The 19,026-nt window shown below is 44.8% G+C and overlaps 1 protein-coding gene and 1 long non-coding RNA gene across 10 annotated transcripts in view; one reads left to right on the top strand and one right to left on the bottom strand.

The window, feature by feature from the left end:
- LOC121590121 (ubiquitin carboxyl-terminal hydrolase Usp2) overlaps positions 1-19,026 on the bottom strand; it is a 225,342-nt gene that overhangs the window by 134,542 nt on the left and 71,774 nt on the right. For 4 of the 9 annotated variants that reach the window (XM_041909544.1, XM_041909536.1, XM_041909562.1 and 1 more), the window contains one exon: positions 17,868-18,472. The exons of 2 other annotated variants lie outside the window; for them this stretch is intronic. In XM_041909544.1, the coding sequence (XP_041765478.1) occupies positions 17,868-18,472 (605 nt within the window). Of the gene's footprint in view, positions 1-17,867; positions 18,604-19,026 lie in introns of those variants that run through there. 3 more of the 9 variants (XM_041909553.1, XM_041909571.1, XM_041909593.1) reach the window with 3 other exon arrangements.
- On the top strand, positions 14,242-14,976 carry LOC121590175. Its single transcript, XR_006004391.1, has 3 exons — positions 14,242-14,507; positions 14,572-14,654; positions 14,708-14,976. It is a non-coding gene; the product is annotated as an uncharacterized LOC121590175 (long non-coding RNA).

The raw sequence follows: 19,026 nt of genomic DNA, 5'->3' as shown, positions 1-19,026 counted from the left end.
TCCACAAAGAAAGATATATTTTATATGATAGGTTTTCGATGCTATTGTTTTGATTTTATGAATGCACAATACAACACAAAAGCACTTAACGGCTGAATTGAAATATGCAGTAGTAGACCCACAGGCATAACCTAACCAAAAGCTAGATTGCACAAGTTTTTCAGAGTGACCATATGTAGTTCTAACGATTTTCGATCGAATATTGGTTTACAATTGAGCACACTAAAACTCAATTTTTCTGACCGAAATTCAAATATTTTTCTAAGTATTCACCGTTCAACAATAAATTTGAAATTTAATAAATTTTGTGAGTGAATAAAAAGTTGTTTTTACCGAAAATTACCGAGTTTGCTTTAGATTTCCTACCGATAACCTCTAAAAACAATCTGGTCACGGCCGTGCCAGCAACCGGCCTGCTGAAATCAATTGCTGCTAGTCAAAAATCCATTGATCGTAATCAAAAATAGAGGATGCTAGTCAAGAATCTATTGCGACTATTCAAAAAAAGTATGCTTCTAGTCTAAACTCAATTGGAAAACCCTGTATGTTTGAAATATAGTTTCAGAACCGTGTTAAAGGCGGTTAGCGAAAATTCATCCCAACATACATGAAGAAACAGGAACAGTCTTGAGTATCAGGAACTCGATCCATTAAATATGTGTGCATATGACAGGTGTCGCTCACGCGACGTGGGTACTAGTGAGCGTAGACAATGTGAGTGGCGGTGTGCGTAGGCGGAGCTTGGTAGTACCGCTACTGCTAAGCCCCCAAAACCGGTTCAAAGCAGATCACGTGTAACACTGCTGCGCGGTGTCGGGCGCAAGTCGGTGAACTTGCGCTCACGAGCCCTGATTCGATGCCGCGCAGAAAATAATATTTTCGCTAATACGTTATAAAATAGTACTCCTGCGGAAAAAGGGTAAAGGATTAGAAATTTATTTTCTCGGAAAATCATACAAACAATCCTTATCGCAGCACGTTCTCTGTAAACGACTCAGATTAAATAAAAATAAACACCAGTAGCAAAAGGAGAAATTTTGAGCAAGCGACATTTACTTCCGAATATCCGAAAGTACTTAGATCCGTTCCACGCAAGCCCTGAACTCCCTTCGAGACGCTACCCAAGGCAATCTTGAGTAGACACTACCTGACGAGAAGGCGTGGTCACCATCCTCTCCTTAACTACCCGGGCTCGTTTTCTTGTGTCAACTGACCAAGGTGTTCGACATTGGCAGGATTCCCCTTCCATCCGCATAGGCCCCCACACGCTTGGGGCAACTAGCTGGAAGGCAGCCGTGAGGCGCAAATTTCTGTCGGTGAAAACACTGCAGGAGGGCAGCACTTGGTGCAAGACCGAGGTCGGCGGGTCCACCCGCTTCGACACCACGGAAAGGCAGTGGGCATATAATTGCCGCACGGAAGCCGACGGCATCACCAAGACCAGTCACTTTCGCGGCTGGTCGGTGCACGACGGAGGCCGGGCGACAACAGGTATTCTTCTGATAAAATAATTCAATAAATAATGAGATACATCCATCCAAGAATGTTGTGTATAAAAACTATGTATCAAAATTATCTGGCGCTACTTTCGCTTTGCAGTCTTTGCCTGCCTCAGGAGTGTCCGACCCGCTCACGGTCTCGCGCCTTCGTCTGCCAGTCCGTTATCCCGGCCTTCATGGCGGACGTCTCCACGCCATCTTGCCACCTCAATTTGGCCCACCACGCCTCCATTGTCCTTGTGGACGGTCTAAAAAGACATAACGGGCTGGGTCGTACGTTTCCATGCGTACACCATGGCCAGCCTACCGGAGCCTGGGGAGCTTGATACGCTGCACCACAGTGAGGTCGTCGTACATCTTGTATAGCTCGTTGTTATAACGGCTTCTCATTCTCCTTCCACACATACGGTGAAAGTATACTCTCCAGCGCGGCCAGAAGGGTGTCATCAGATTTGGATTGTGTCCATGTATGTATGTGAGTAACGGTACTATGTATGTACTATATAGTCCCAGCTTCATCCGTCGCGACAAGTTCTTTGAGGTGAACTGCTATCTTATACAGTAGAATGTACGGTTGGCAACCAGCATCCTTGCGCGCAACTCAGCTTCCATGCTATACTCGTTGCTATCTTTGACCCAAGATAGTTGAATTGTGGGAAGAATTCAAAAGTGTGTTCAGCTATCTGTAAGTAACGCCTACGTTGGCTTGGATTATTTATTGGTAGGACTGGTGAAGCTATACTTCGCTGATACGGGGGTTTATCCTAAGCCTCTAGAAGGTTAACATAGGCTCTCCACCCCCTAACCCTACTCAACATGTCCCCGTCGTACAGAACGGTAACATGTCTCTCAATTATCCAAGCTGGGTATACGGGGAAACCCAACCACTTGGGCGGATGGGTTGCATGGCTAAATTGAGAGGGAGGATAGATGATTGATCTTCATTACTCTACCTGGGAGCGTCTGTTCTCCATGTTAGGAGCGTCTTCCCCTCAGTGTATGCCTCTTCCCGAAGGGCTGCGCTGGTTTTCACGTGTTAGCTCGCTCCAAAACTCTAAACAGTCAACGAGCGTAAGCCTTAGACGAGACTGGAGGATAGGGGAGAGGCCTTGCAAGCCACCCTCGTAAAACACCGCACGCAACGACCGAACAGTACCGAAACGGACCATTCGATGGCCCGACGGACCAAGACCCGAATTACGTTCGAAGAGGTCTGGGCCGGTGGCTGCGAAATAGTAGCACTTCAGGAGGTGTGCTGGAAAGGCGTGACGGTGCGCCATTACTGTAGCAACTGCACGATCTAGCAGAGCGGTGGAGAGACGCGCTGACAAACGACAACGACCTCAGGCTGATAAACTTTGCCTCCTCCAAGCACATGACCATCCGCAGTACCTTCTTCCAGCATCAAAACCACCTTAGTTACACCTGCAGACACCCGAGGGGTGGATCAAAATCCCAAATAGACCACGTTCTGATTGACGGAAGGCACTTCTCGGATATTATCGACGTTCAAGCGTATAGAGGCGCAAACGTCGACTCGGACCATTTCCTGGTCATGGTAAAACTACGCCAGAAACTCTACGTGGTTAACAACCAACGGATTCAGCCCTCCCCAAGGCTCACCCCGGACTGGTTGAAGTGTGGTGATGTGGCGGAGGGGTACGCGACAGCGCTCGGGGAAGTGCTTCTGGCTGACAACATCGCCGCGATGTCCCTCGCAGACCACTGGCGTATGGTGGAACAAGCCATCAGCATCGGGGCAGATGACGAGGTGCCCCCGTCATCTCTGGATGAGATTGCCTGCACCATCAAGCAGCTTAAGAGCAATAAGTCTACCGGCAGCGATGGACTGGTGGCCGAGCTCTTCTTAATGAGATCAGAAAGGCTTACCGTCGAAATGCATCAGCTGATTGTGAAAGTCTGGGAACAGGAGGAACTAACAGCTGAGTATCATCCACCTAGTCTACAAAAAGGACGACAGACTTTCGAGCCATCACAACTTTAGAAACTTTCTTCACCGACTGCTGCGATCCAGAAGACTTCGAGCCCGCCCGAAATGTGAGATATATCGCACATTTATTCGCCCGGTGGTCTTCTATGGACACGAGTCCTGGACCATCCAAGCGGAAGATGAAAACGCTCTGGGCGTGTTTGAGCGACGCATCCTCCGGACCATCTTTGGCGGTGTGTTCGAGCATGGAGCGTGGAGGAGAAGGATGAACCACTAGCTTGCTGAGCTGTACGGTGAACCGAGAATTCTGACGATGCCGTAGGCTGGTAGGATACGATGGCTAGGGCATATCATGAGGATGACGGACTCATGCCCCACCAAGAAGGTGTTCGACAGCGATCAGCAGTTCGGCATAAGGCGCAGGGGAGCACAGTGAACTCGATGACTGGACCAGGTGAAGCGTGACCTGTCGGAAATCGAGTCTACATGTGCCCGCACAACAAAATCGAGCAGTTTTTGAGCTCGGGTTTTAGCTCGCTTTCCGCCGAAACCGATCGAGAAAGCAAGCAGAAACGTCCCCGCTGTGCAAAGCGACGGAAGAAATCATGGAGTTCTGAGAATTTTATTATGCCTTCCTTTTCTCTCCAACGGCATATTTGTCGAGCAGCTCGTCGAGCTGCCCGTCCCTGGCTCCGCCTCATTCCCCTCGCCTGAGCGCGCTGTCGAAGGTTTGGATGTGTTGGTGCGTCAGACGGCCAATTGCTGTCAGCCCTCGTCCGTGCTTTTTCCCCCCATAGCGCTATCTCTTTCTCGCGTGTGGACAATGCTCATGAGTTGCTGTGGCGCCTAAAAATGTCGTTAACAAACATTGCGGCGATGAAGTTGCATTTTCACAAATCAAACTAAAAAAGCGGAATGAGTTCAATTGCTGCAATGTAAAAATGACTACGGAATCGCTAGCTCACGCTGGAGGGTTTGCTGTGCAACGCGCAGAACCCTTATTTGCATTAACACGTTCAGCCCGGCGCTGATTTTCATCAACTTTCCTTTCCGCTGGTATCTAGAACGCAAGCTGATTGTGAAACCGGCATACTGGAAAGTTCACTGGCAGTCCCTGGGCCTGCCATCAAACTGAACGTGTTAAGCATTAAGTATAACTTTGTTACACTAAGCTTTTTTGCTTTCGTATGGTGTAGATTACACCGATATGCTGAGCCGTCTGCGCATGGGTGTGAGTGTTAGTGTGTGTGCAAAACTGTCGCCGAATGTATGCTCTTCAGAAATTTTATGATCCATCGGAAAGGAAGGAGTTCATGAAAGGCTGAAAGACGAGTTGAAGCCCCTGTAAATGGTAACTGATGACCGGGGAGGGGTACTGACACACAGCTGTTGGGAGATTTAACAGTATATCTAAACACAGGCCCTACAATTATTGCCGGCATGAGGGGGGAGGGGGGGGGGGGCAAATGGTTCTCCCGCCACAGGGCCCCAACGACCATCTTTCCGCGGGCCCTTGTCGCTAATACTTTGTCCACTTGTAAACATACGCCATACTACATACTAGAGATCTTCGGTGACCACCTAGTCCGTCCACCGTTAGATCCGCCGCTGGTTCATGAAGGTGTTTTTTTGTTGAGAAGGTGCATCCTTCCTCCTGCCTGCTGCGTATGCACCGGACAGCAGACAGTGTGGCAGTATGCAAGTTGCACGCTGGATATGAGCGGTCCCGCAGCACCGCCGTTATTCCTCACATCTGCATGCTCGTCGTGGGTTCTAACCGCGTATGAACCGTCCGCCGTAGCAAGGGCTGACTATCCGGCTACGTGTACGTCAAGTCCTGAAAAGGCCAACATGATCGCGTAAGCCGTAATGACAAGAATAATAATAAGAAAAAGAACTTTGAAGCGCCATCCGTACCGGGAAAGAGTTTGTTATGACTTTATTGCTGCCGGGTCTATCGCCGTGGCGCAACAAATGCACGGAATACACTTGAACAAAGGACATAAACCTACCGAGCCTTACCCATTCCAAGGCAGTGCCGGTCGCACGGCGTCATAATACCGACTCTAAGTCAACAAGCCGCGAGATTCTGGACGGACAGGTGCAGCACCATACAACCACCGTAATAAACCAATCCAGAATCCTCTTTTGTATGAGTTCAATTCAAGTTTTGATTCCACTTGCGTCCGCTAGCTGAATTGGAAAGAAATGTGCTACATATCACATGCACGATTGCTTCGATCGTGTGTCTTTTTAATACCCCCAACAGCAGAACCGATCGCAAAGATCGTGGTGTCAATCCGATAGTTGTGTTGTCTCTTAGGTAGCGAAATCGAAAATGCATGGACTTTGTAGCCGCAGTGGATGAAAATGTACGCATCAGAATCAAATAGTTTTGGGGTTTCCACACGCACGCACACACACACACACACACACAACACACACACACACACACACACACACACACACACACACACACACACACACCACACACACACACACACACACACACACCACACACACACACCACACACACCACACACACACACACACACACACACACACACACAACACACAAACACACACACACACACACACACACACACACACACACACACACACACACACACACACACACACACACACACACACACACACACACGCGCACGCACGCGAGCACACACGTACGCACGCACACATGCACACACGCACACATGCACACATGCACGTACGCGTGCACGCAGGCACGCACCCGCGAAAGCGCGAACGCAAGCACGCACTCCCCCCCCCCCCCCCTCTGGCTGCATGTTCGATTACGGCTACCGTATCGGTAGAACGGCTGGTTCAGCTTTCTTTAATCGCATCCTCATCCAAAGCGCCGGGCGGGGTGGGGGATCGCGACATGATAGAGTTAACGGTCACTTTCCTCGCGCTGTGTGTGTGTGTGTTGCGACCCGAAAACTCGTGGCAGATATCTGCACATTAAAAAAAAGTTATTTTCTTTCCATTATACACTGTGCTACATGATGCTTAGAAGGTCGTTAAAGCATCAAACATGTTCAAATTAAAAAAATATTAGATTAGACGTTTGACGTTTAACGTAAAAGTCGCATTCGCATTTCGCTCTGTATATTTTCTTGAAAATCGCGCTGTTTATCACACTATTTTCCGGTTTCTGTATAATCACAGTATTTTAGAACACCGTTCCATTATCGTTCAATAGTGCGTTTATCTCTGCTGACCAAAAAATTCGCGTAAATTTCGTTTTTCGGATCGCATCTGAGTTCGCGCGTCCTAACCGCCATCGCTCTTGTTGCTGCAACGAAAACCTGCACCGCTCCCGTATAATGGCCCGTATTTGCAACGCCTGCACTATGGAAATTGTGGAGGCATCTATCAGCTGCTACCTGTGCGACTCTCCATTTCACCAGCGCTGCACTTCGGTTCCTGCTGATCTGTTCCTGCGCATTGCGGAATATAAACAATTACACTGGTGCTGTATTGGCTGCAACAACGTATTTATGAATCCGCGCACCAAGTTCGTAAAAGACGCAGCCATGCAATCTGGCTTCCAGGCGGCAATTACAACAGTAGCCGAAAGCATCAAGACCGTTATGGAGCCATTGACTAACGAAATCAAAACTGGGTTTGCACGGATGAGCCAACTTGATCTAAAAACTCCACGTAGCAGTCACCCTCCCGCAAAAATTCGTCGCATAAATCGGTCAAAACGTTTGTTCTCGGAAGTCGCTACTGACAACCGTACTTTGTTTACATTTGGCGCCAGACCCATCAACACCCAAAACAATAACAACCAGAACCAAAATAATAAGCCGATCGATGATATGTATCGCAAAAATCGAGCTCCACCCATGATCACAGGCACAAACAAAGATACAACTACATTTCCGATCAAAATAGTCCCCGCTCAGTCTACGGTGCAGAAGTGCGCATTGTATATTTCCCGGCTCGCTCCAGATACATCCAGTGACCAAATAGTGCAAATGGTCAAACATGCTTTGTCCATTGAGGATGTCACTGCATATTGCCTTATACGACAAGGCACAAACACAGCAACACTCTCATTTCTATCATTTAAGGTGTTAGTGCCTCTTACTCAACGTGAAAGGGCTCTTTCCCCCGATACTTGGCCGCTTGGTCTATCGGTGCGTGAATTTGTCGACTACCGAGCTCAACAACCAGGTGCAAATTTTCGTCTACCGCCAATGAGACTTTCAACACCCACAACCCTATCTACAGCGCAGGATATTCGATCACCACAGCTGTTGGATCACACAATACTTTCAGCACACACTCCACGCACTTCACCCACACCGCAAACCCACTAATTATCAACACCGATAAACAATTCACACACATCACGCACACTCGCACGCTCGCTAATCAGCTGTACACCGCATATGAGCCAAATAACGCCGAAACAACTTTTGTTGATAATTTACGCACTCACCTGATGATTGTTCCTCCAACAAGAAACAACTTTACCACCACTGAAGCAGTCTGTAGCAACGGCATCTCGTGTAGGCTACTTAACGATCGTGAACCCAACACTACGCAACTTCAGCAGCACTATTGCTACAGTACAGATCCTACACTCACACAAACGCACGACGGTCATGTCATTCCTGCAGGGGTTGCCTCCTTAAATAATACTGACGATTTGTTATTTTTATATCAAAATGTAAGAGGACTAAAAACTAAATGTGTTGAGGTATTCGATTATGTTTCTACTACTCATTACGACGTCATTATCCTGACTGAAACATGGTTGGACTCCTCTATTAACTCGTCACAGTTGTTTCCGGACCATTATATCGTCTTCAGAAAGGACCGTAATGACAGAAATAGTAGGAAAACCAAAGGTGGTGGGGTTCTCATAGCTGTCGCCTCACATTTGCGAGTACTCTTATGTTCTACATCAGACACTGTCGAGCAACTTTGGTTAAAGATTTACAGCATTAAGAAAACGTATGTTATCGGCGCAATGTATGTTCCTCCTGACATGACAAATAACACGTCGGTTATTCACACAATCTGTTCAACTATTGACGACGTAGCGTGTAAAGCTAATGAAATGTGTTTGTTATTCGGGGACTTCAATTTGTCAAACCTGAATTGGATACCCGATGAAACAAATCCACTTATGCTCCAAGTTGACTACGAATGCTCGAGGATCACGGACAACTGTCGCCTTCTTCTTGATTGTATGAATAGCAACGGACTATACCAGATTAACAAAATTCATAATGCGTCGAATAACTACCTCGATTTGATCTTTGTATGCGACGATACCCTGCAACAATGCTCTTCACCGGCAATAACACCCTTCCCCATAGTTGCTATTGATGGCTATCATCCGCCTATAGAGCTATGCCTGCCGAACGGCTTAGCCAAAGCAGAACATCACACAACATCACATCAAGAATCAGGCATGCTCGACTACAGTCGCACAAACTTCTTGATTCTAAATGATCTACTGCAATCCTCTGACTGGTCATTCCTTGATGGAAACCCGGACGTAAACCATGCACTCGATATGTTCAATCGGAAATTTACGGTACATTTATCTGCCTGCTGCCCTATAAAACGCCCACGACAGGGTCCACCGTGGGGTAATGCTCAATTACGCCGTTTAAAACGAAACAAATCTTCCTGCTATCGGTTTTACCAAAACAGTGGAACACAACAATCGAGATTGCGGTTCATCGCAGCACACAATGTATATAGAAGCTATAATAGACAACTACACTCTCGTTTTTTGATTCGTATACAGTTCAGCTTAAGAAGAAAACCGAAAAAATTTTGGAGGTATGTCGACACAAAACGGAAAACAGCTCCTTGCCAGCTATAGTTTCCTTTAATGGAACAACTTCGTGTACCAAAGAGGAAACCTGCAATTTATTTGCCGATCGTTTCATGAGTTCGTTTGCCACTGAAGCTCCTGGCTTCTCATTGGATGCTGCTCTCAACAACGTGCCCTCCGACGCTGTCGATGTTAATGTGCGTGACATAAACATCTCCAGAGATTCTGTGCTAAAGGCGCTCAAGCAGGTCAAACCATCCTACAACCCTGGACCTGATGGTTTTCCGACCGCAGTTCTTGCCAAATGTAGCGAAGTTTTGGCCGGACCTCTGGCTCGTATCTTCACACTCTCGCTCAATCAGCGTATGTTTCCAGGAGCATGGAAATCGTCCTACATGTTTCCTGTGCATAAAAAGGGGGATAAGAGCTTAGTGGAAAACTACCGTGGTATTACTACTTTGCCTGCAGGTGCTAAGGTTTTTGAAGTCGTCGTCCAGAACTCGCTCTTGAACTGTTGCCGCTCGCTGATATCAACACGCCAACACGGGTTCTTCCCTCGCCGCAGTGTGACCACTAATTTGGTGGAGTTTTGTATCTCACTGCCATGCTGCATTCGCTTCGGGAGCCCAGATGGATGTCATCTATACCGACCTTAAGGCTGCCTTTGATCGGGTGAATCATCGCTTGCTGTTGGCGAAGCTTGCTCGTCTTGGATTCTCTACCCCTTTAGTTGAGTGGTTCGAATCTTATCTCACCAATCGTCGATATCGCGTGAAAGTTGAATGTATGACATCTAGGGAATTCGTGAGTTGTTCAGGCGTGCCACAGGGTAGTAACCTTGGACCTTTGCTGTTTTCTCTATTTTTCAATGACGTTACTACTGTAGTAAGGGAATCTGAATGTTTATTGTATGCGGACGATCTTAGACTTTTTTTTCCTGTGAGGTGTTTTGGTGATTGTCTTGTCCTGCAAGCATCGATCGACTCTTTTTCTGACTGGTGTCTGAACAACGACCTACAAATTTCTGTTGATAAATGTTTGTCCATGTCGTTTCACCGTTCTAATTGTCCAATAGTGTTCAACTACTGCATCTCGGGTACACAATTACAACGACACAGTGCAGTAAAAGACTTAGGAGTTACCCTTGACCGTAAACTTGACTTTCATGTGCACCATAACGAAATTATTGATAGAGCGAACAGAATGCTAGGATTTATACGCAGGCAGTCGAGAGAATTCTCCGACCCACATTGTCTTGTCGCACTCTACAAATCACTAGTCAGATCCATCTTAGAATACTCCTCAGTAGTTTGGTGCCCATCGTCGTCGTTATGGTCGAATAAGATTGAGTCAGTGCAGAAAAAATTCACCCGTTTGGTCTTACGGTTCACACCCTGGCGTAACGTAGCAGAAAGACCTAGTTATTTATTTATTTATTTATTTATTTATTTAATTAAATTGTCCGCCAAAGGCTTAACAATATGTTGCTTAAAAACTAAGGGGACGAAGGAATGTGCGGGTTAACGAATTATGGAGTGGGAAGGGTGATAGTGTTGCGAAGGAGGGAGCGGAAACGGGGGGTGGGATATGGTAGTCGAAGAGATCGGAGTGGTCATTGAAGGTGGCTAACGCTCGTAGGAGTGGGTCATTTTGGCCGTAACGGGTTCGGCGAAATTCAATGTAGAGGGGAGCTCTCGGGCGTAAGGGTCGAGACGGAACATAAAGGGGTATACGCGACAGGAGAGATGGGGAATCAAGGTCAGAGGAGAGAAGATTGGCAACAAAAGGGACTGGATGATAGAATGTCTGGCTTGGATAGGTTCCAGACTAAGCAGGCGACAACGGACATGATATGGAGGAATAGAAGACTGATTGGGAAGGAAGCGACGAATGGCAATACGGGTAAATTTGCGTTGGACTTTCTCTAGCCTAGCCATGGCAGTGATACCGGGTGGAGACCAAACGACTGCAGCGTATTCAAGAGTGGGACGGACCCAACAGCAGTATAAGGACTTAAGGCACATTGGATCTCTTATCTCGCATGCTAAACGAAGGATTAATCCAAGAGCTTTGTTGGCTTTTTTTAGGACGAATTCGACATGTACATTAAACAGTAATTTTTCGTCCAACCATACACCGAGATCTTTCAATGATGAGACGCGAACAAGTTGAGAGCCACAAATGTAGTAGTTCCAGAGAACTTTGTGGGATGAACGACCAAACGATATGACAGAGCATTTTTGAGGACATAAACGGAGACCATTGAGGCAACACCAATCAGAAAATTTGTCCAGCACATACTGGAGGACATTACAGTCATGAGGTGAGGCAACAGGTAAAAAGATTTTTACATCATCGGCGTAGAGAAGACAGCTATTTTGAGGAAGCACAGATACACAGTCGTTGACCAACAGTATGAAAAGCAAAGGACTGAGCACACTTCCTTGAGGTACGCCAGAGAGACCTGCGAATGATTCGGAGAAACTATCGCAGACACGTACTTTGTAGGAACGGCCAGAAAGGTAAGATCTGAGCCAATCTAAAAGGTAACCTCCGAAGCCAAGTTTCTCAAGCTTAGCTAACAGGAGATTAATTGGTATGCTATCAAAAGCTGCTTTCATATCGGTATATATAGCGTCAATTTGGCTTGCGGATGAAAGAGCCGGATATATAACAGATAATAGACACATAAGGTTTGTAACGGTGGATCTTTTGGGCATAAAGCCATGCTGGAGAGGAGATATATAGCTGGAGACAATAGGAGACAGGTACGAATGAACAATCGAATCCAAAAATTTTGGACATTGAGCATAGTATAGCAATACCGCGGTAATTAGAACATAAAGAGTGATCGTTCTTTTTGTGAATGGGAATAAGAAATGCAGATTTCCATATTGTGGGAACGGAACCCTCTTGGATTGATCTGGAGTAAATACGGGACAGAAGGGGAGCAAGGGACGTTGCACATTGTTTTAATATCGAAGATGGAATACCGTCGGGACCAGGAGAGAACGAAGGCTTCAGTTTACTCATGGCGGCAAGGACACTTTGCGTGGTAATAGGCACATTGTTGCATGAGAAAACATCGAGAGGCGTTGTAGAAAGTCCTTCGGATACAGGGAACTGATGGGTGACAGGATCGACAAACACACTTGACAGGCACTTTGCAAAAAGTTTGCATTTGTCCTGAGTGCTGGAAGCGACTTCGTCGTCAAAGAAGGTGGTAGAGGGATATTCCGATTTAGAAGTGCGGGATTTGACAAAGCGCCAAAAGGACCCTGGATCCATCGAGAATCGGTCCTGTAGGCGCACAACATAGGACGCGTAGCAAGCACTGTTATATGTACGGTAAGCTTTGTCTGCATATTTATAGATCCGTAGGAATATGGATGACGCGAACGATTATATGCCCGGAGAGTGCGGTTTTTATCGGCCTTCAAAGCCCTAAGCGACCTGTTCGACCACGGGGGACTGGGGGAGGGTTTCAGGAGTGGACAGCAGAGAGGAAAGGAGGAGGTGATTACATTGTTGAACTTAAATACTACTTCGTCGATGTTGCTGCATTGTTCGATGAAAGACCAGTCGGTCTGCAAGATGATATCACATAGCTTTCTTATATTCGTTCTACGGAAGTTAAATCTTCGGTATCGAGATCGGTGTGATTTAGGTTGATGTTGTTGGGTGACGGGGGTTGCAAACTTAACGGATAGTTCAAGTGCAGGATGATGTTGATCAAGCGCCACAAGGGGTAGGGGTGATTCCAGCACTGAAGAGCATAACTCGGCAGCGATCATATTTCCGAATATAACATCAAGTTGACGGTCACGAGAATTTTTTACTCCTGACAATTGAAGCAGGCCGTTAAACGACATTCCATCAATGAGAGCTGCATTTCCCGTAGAGGTGCTGGTCGAGGTGAAATGAAGCGGTAGCGTCGGCGACGGGAGCCAAGAGAGAGAGGGAGTGTTGAAATCTCCGAGCAACAGTAACTGATCGGATGGTTTCATACGTTCCGTAATGAGACAAACACTCTCATTTAGTGAATCCAGGATTTCTACACATGAGCTGCGATCAGGTGGAATGTAGATGACACCAATAAACAGAGATAAATTAACGATCTTGATGCATACCCATGAAAGCTCCAGTGACGTGAAGGTGTGCGAAATTGAATACGAAGTGAGCTTGGATGAGCATGCTATCAGGACACCGCCTCCACGAGAGCGAGAACTGGTATTTGAGCAACGGTCACAACGGTAGATCTCGTAATTATTGTCGCAAAGGAGAGAGGAAGGCACGGAGTCGTCTAGCCATGTTTCGGTAAGGGCGTACACATCGAAATTGTTCTCAGCCAGGGCTTGTCTCACGTTGAGTAATTTAGTGCGTAATCCTCTCACGTTCTGATAGTAGATGGTGAGAGAGTGAGATGATACGGCGGCTTGATGGACTGTGTTGTTGTCGTGAAGCGGGGTAACGGAGGTTATTCGTCTGATGTTATCGTGAATAGTGTCTCGATCGGTGGTTCTGCGTTGTTTGGATTCTGTTGCGAAGTGTGTTGCGATGGATTGTGGGCATCTAGTGGCAGTTGTCGTGTGGGTGGGCGCCAAAAATTTTGAGCAGCGGATGAACGGTGATCGATGAATTCTCTGAATATTATTCCTCTGTGCCAGGTATGAGAGGAGAGTGCCCTTTCTCGGAACTCAAGCGACATCCCTACTTTAAATGAGATAAAAGTGAGAGTGCTAGGATCGCGGTCGCGGGGCAACAGCTTATTTATGATGACGTCATCAGTGCCCAGTTGTGTTGTTATCATTTCCTTCATCTCGACGTCTGTGACCGACGGAGCTATGCGGGTAAGGTATAACCAAAACCTATTAGAGTTAGTATCACTTAATGGGACTGTCAACACGGCACGAGACGATGTTGATATAGGCGCTGTACCCGTGAGCAGTGAGGCATTAGGGTTGGTATCCGGCGGCGTAAAATCAACAAGCCTCCGCTTAGGTGGATTTCGGGATGGTGCGTTTTGTGAGTTACGATCGAGCTCACCGGGGCGAGAGCTTATAGGAGTGGCCACAGAATTATTCGTTAGAAGCGGTAAGCCAGGAGGGGCAGTAAGTAACGTAGTGTGCGTGTTAGCATTAGTTGCGTGGAACGCGGCTAGAACATCTTTCTTGACTGCGTCCAAGGCATCCGTGAGACGACAATCAAATTCTCCAAGAAGCTCCAGCTTCAGGTTTGAAAGAGCAGCTAGCATTCCATTAAGTGAAAATTCCTTACTGGCGCGTGATTCATTGCAGCTAGTGCAGATCCAAAGAGTTTGTGAGTCAGGACGTTTCAGCTCGGACATGACCACCTCACACACACTCAAGCAGCCAAAGTGGTAAGTGGTATTACAGAAGCCAACACACTTATAGGAGTCATCACTCGTTACAGGAGCAGCACAGGAGGGGCAGGATTCGGCCATGATGAAGAAAGAAACGAACGACAACACACTAACACACGCGAGGTTGAGTGTATATGATCCCGGCACGATGCGGTTTTGATTCAATCTTCGAACGGAAATTAAGCTGCGGGGCTTGTACACTTGATGAAAACCTTATCACTGGATGATAAATCGACCAGAGATGGACTAGTTGAGCGCGTGCAGAAGCGATATGAGATTGAAAAACACGTGCAAAAACGGTCGAAATGTTGGAGTGCGATCAGAATGTGACTTGCTCTATGAAGAATGTGACTTGCTCACCATTCATGCCCGGTGTTTAATTTTTGGACTCGAGTCTCTCGCTACTCGTCGCGAAACGGCGCAAATCTTGTTTATGAAAAAAATCATCCTAGGAGAGATAGATTCCGGACCTTTTAGCTAGAGTTAATTTCCACGTACCTGCTCGTATTTTAAGAAACTTTAGGCTACTAAGAGTTGACCAAACTAGACGTGCATATAGCGATAATGAACCTTTGACTGCGATGGCTTTTAGATTTAATGCACATTATGACTCTTTTGACTGGAATTCCCTAAGTTAACCTGTTTTTCTTGCTGTGATACTCTGTGTTATTTATTTTGTGCTGATGTTACATTGTACCGTGATGCTTTATGTATTATAAGTTTAGTTTATAAGATCAGTGATAAGGCCAATGATGGCCAATCACTTAACATTTACAAATAAACAAATAAACAAATTAGTGTTAGACGTTCTCCTACGCTTGTTTTAAATAGGCTTCTTCACCCTCAATTGGCAGGGGCATCGAATGGTCTCATCAGCAGCGGCGCGAAATAAAATAAACCATCAATACACCGATAACACTTTGAATCCCAATCCAGCTTCTCCCACAGCGTCTCAAGGTCACACACTAATTAATAAATGCTAACACCCACCAATAACAATACACAACCGCAATGCACATACATGAATCAACGCATACACCACAAACACCCAATCAGCTGGCGGCGGAAGGCACGGGCTGAAGCGCAAGTAAGGCAAGGCAGGGTGAGGGAGGGAGAAGAAGCGGACGAGAAAATGGGCGCCAATAATTTTAAATTTTTTGACCGTTTTTTTTGCTCCGCCGCCATAAATAGTTCATCCATTTCGCCAACAGATGGCGCTAACCCTGCGCAGGCCTGCGCAGGAATCGCTGAAGTCCCGCGCGGGAGACCAGTCAAAATCTGCGCTGGCCAGCGCAGGCTTTGGTACATTTCCTGCGCAGGAAACTGCTCGAATTTGAGTAGCGGGTCCGAAGAACCGATCGAAGCTCTTGATCGATTGGAGCGTTTAAAGTCGTTCGAGAGAGCGCGCTGTATGGGTTTATCTCTTTCTGACAAAAAAAGCTCCGGTACACGACCGTGATGGCGCAAAACTGATAGTGGCCGAAAAAACAGTTCACACCAACGTTCTCTTTCTCCCCTCCTTCCCCTCTTCCGCATCTTTTCACCTCGCTTTATCATTATTAGTTCTTGCTCTCTAGCAACATTGAGCGAGAGGTTGAGAAGTTTTCGATCGCTTTGCGCAGCGGGATCTTTTCACCTCGCTTTATCTAGTAACATTGAGCGAGAGGTTGAGAAGTTTTCGATCGCTTTGCGCAGCGGGTGGGGTTTTCTCTTTCTGTCAAAAAAAGCTCCGGTACACGACCGTGATGGCGCAAAAATGATAGTGGCCGAAAAACAGTTCACACCAACGTTCTCTTTCTCCCCTCCTTCCCCTCTTCCACATCTTTTCACCTCGCTTTATCATTATTAATTCCTGCTCTGTAGCTACATTGAGCGAGAGGTTGAGAAGTTTTCGATCGCTTTGCGCAGCGGGAAGATTTCAGCCTCCCACAGTCAAACTCCATATAAAAGCTGACTAGAATCGTGAAGGGCCCTACTATTCAATTTCGGTGTATATATTCGTTGATATAGGGATTAGTTTAAAGGTTAACAATCAGTTAGTTTAGCATAAATATGCAGGACAATTATACATGAATAAATAAAAACATAATTTTTACCCCAAGTTGGAACGACCATTTCGCCCCAAGGGAAACATTTTACAATTTTATCTTTAAAAGCATTACATTTTATTAAAATGGTTACTTCTTCCTTGTAGATCATACATATTTATCATGTGCCTGGATACACATTATTTTTTTTTTTCTAATTTTTTGTGAAATTCTTACGAAAGTTTATTTTCGATACTGTGAAAAACACATCGTTTTGAGTATACACTTTATTTGCTGAATTATTCACTGGTTTTCAAATCTTAGGTTATAAAACGTTCATAGTTGAATTTTAACTTTGTTGTTGATTTTTTTCAATCTTCAGAAGTTTTTATAAACGTGTTAATTTGCCAATAATGCAGGTAACCATTTCGCCCCACCTTACTATTTTGTCCCAGTTTCCCCTATTAGTTTTAAGCTAAACAGAACAAAATATCTCTCGACCTGGAGTCCCGCTTGTATGGGATTATAATAACCTGTTCGACATTTAGCTATTGAGTTAGCTCAGAAAAATAAAAACACCACATTTCATCGTATCCAAACAATTTAGTAAATATTTTTTCTTGAAATTGCCCTAAAATACTTGGTTTGAATTGAATAAAAAACAACCAGGCATTACAGTTTGTTATTTCAATAATTATAACCATCACGAAGTCGAAATCACCCCAAAAGATGTCTATTTTACTTTCTCATGATGTCTATTTTACCCACTCTGCAGTCTTAAACACAAATGTTGTCTTTTTCGTTAGAATGGTATTAAAACCATTCCACAATCTGTACTGTCTCGTAACGTAGTACATAATGAGTCAAAAAAGCTTTTTCGATTTTCACTTATAAGTTTACAATGACAAAAGTATTGTCATCGGGAAAAATCCTTAAGGTGTCTAAACTACCCTCACTTCCCTTACATGTAGGCCTTGACTAATAACGGTTTGTTCGCCAAAGAAGAAGTAGAATGTTTCGTTTTATTTTTGTATATGGCACGCACGCTAGACTTGAGAAATTCAATCGAGTTGAGATTATAAAATTACAAGTAGTAACATTACTTTTAGATTTATTTATCCATCGTGTACTTTACTCAAAAGAGGAAAAAATCTATTATTATTATTCAAGCTGTTGTACTTACTTGAGTGGCCTGATCATCTTCGCATTCTTTGCTTGTTTCAATGCTTTTGTTCACGGCTCTATCTGTTTCCTTACTAGCTTCATTTAATGTTGCAGGTATGAGCACATCTTCCGTAACATTTTTCGTCACATTTCGAATTCTATCACTTCCAACCAATACGTTGCTACGCTTAGGGATTCGATTGAATTGATTTTTTTCGCTTGATACATCATCACAAGGATTTTCAGTGGCCCATGTTAAGATGGTATTATTTTTCGATGTTTTATCAGAAGCTGACACATTTCTTTTCACTTGTTCACATTTTTGTTCCATGATACTATTAGCATTGGCATTGGCATCTTTCCTGATATTGCTTTGCGGCTTTATACGTATTGTTGCCGTAACATGTAGATTTGCAGAGTCACTGGCAATGATTTCTTTTTCTTTGTATCCTTCTCTCATTAAATCATCAGTCGTTACAGTTGCAGTCACTATCGCAGATGACGATTGTATGCAAGAATCAATTGAATCTTTTGCATCACAGTGTTTATGGATTGATTGACTATTGTAACTTGAATTCGATGAACTCTCTAAAGAGGACTGTGCACGTAGATTGACCGTTTCCTGCGTAAATGATTCCTCCAGTTTTACAGTAATGTTAAAGAATTTCATGGCAATTGATGAATGGTAATGTTTGCGTTAAAAAATGCTTGGAGAAGATTTTTTAAATTTATTTAAAATTGAATTTTTCTACCTCCTATGTTCAATTATTTAAATCAAAATTGATTTGAAAGAGACGAGCACAAATGAAAAAGTATAAAACATGAATTAAAAATTATGATCCAAAGAAAAGATGTAATGAAAGTAAAAAGAACAAATAAATTAATATCTTGCTTAATTAGTAACTATTTAATATGATGAATTTGCTAAAAGAGATTTCATTGATGTAAATGTAATGTAAATGTAAAGTTTTGGTGTGTTTCGGTTTTCAAGTTTGTTATAAGGAATAATTCAGGAATAAACAAAGGAATATTTCAAAAATATGTTTAAAGATATATAAATATTAAAAAAAATATATTGCTTGTACAAGTACCTAAGAAGCACAATCCTGTTAAGAAAACGTTAAAAGTATGCCTTTAAGTATTACTTTTAGTTTTCCATACCGCAGTAATTCCAGGGC

The sequence above is a fragment of the Anopheles merus genome, chromosome X, assembly GCF_017562075.2.
Source record: "Anopheles merus strain MAF chromosome X, AmerM5.1, whole genome shotgun sequence".
Taxonomy (NCBI): Eukaryota; Metazoa; Arthropoda; class Insecta; order Diptera; family Culicidae; genus Anopheles; species Anopheles merus.
The sequence above is the reverse complement of the archived record's forward strand: the minus strand, read 5'-3'. Positions and strand labels throughout refer to the sequence as shown.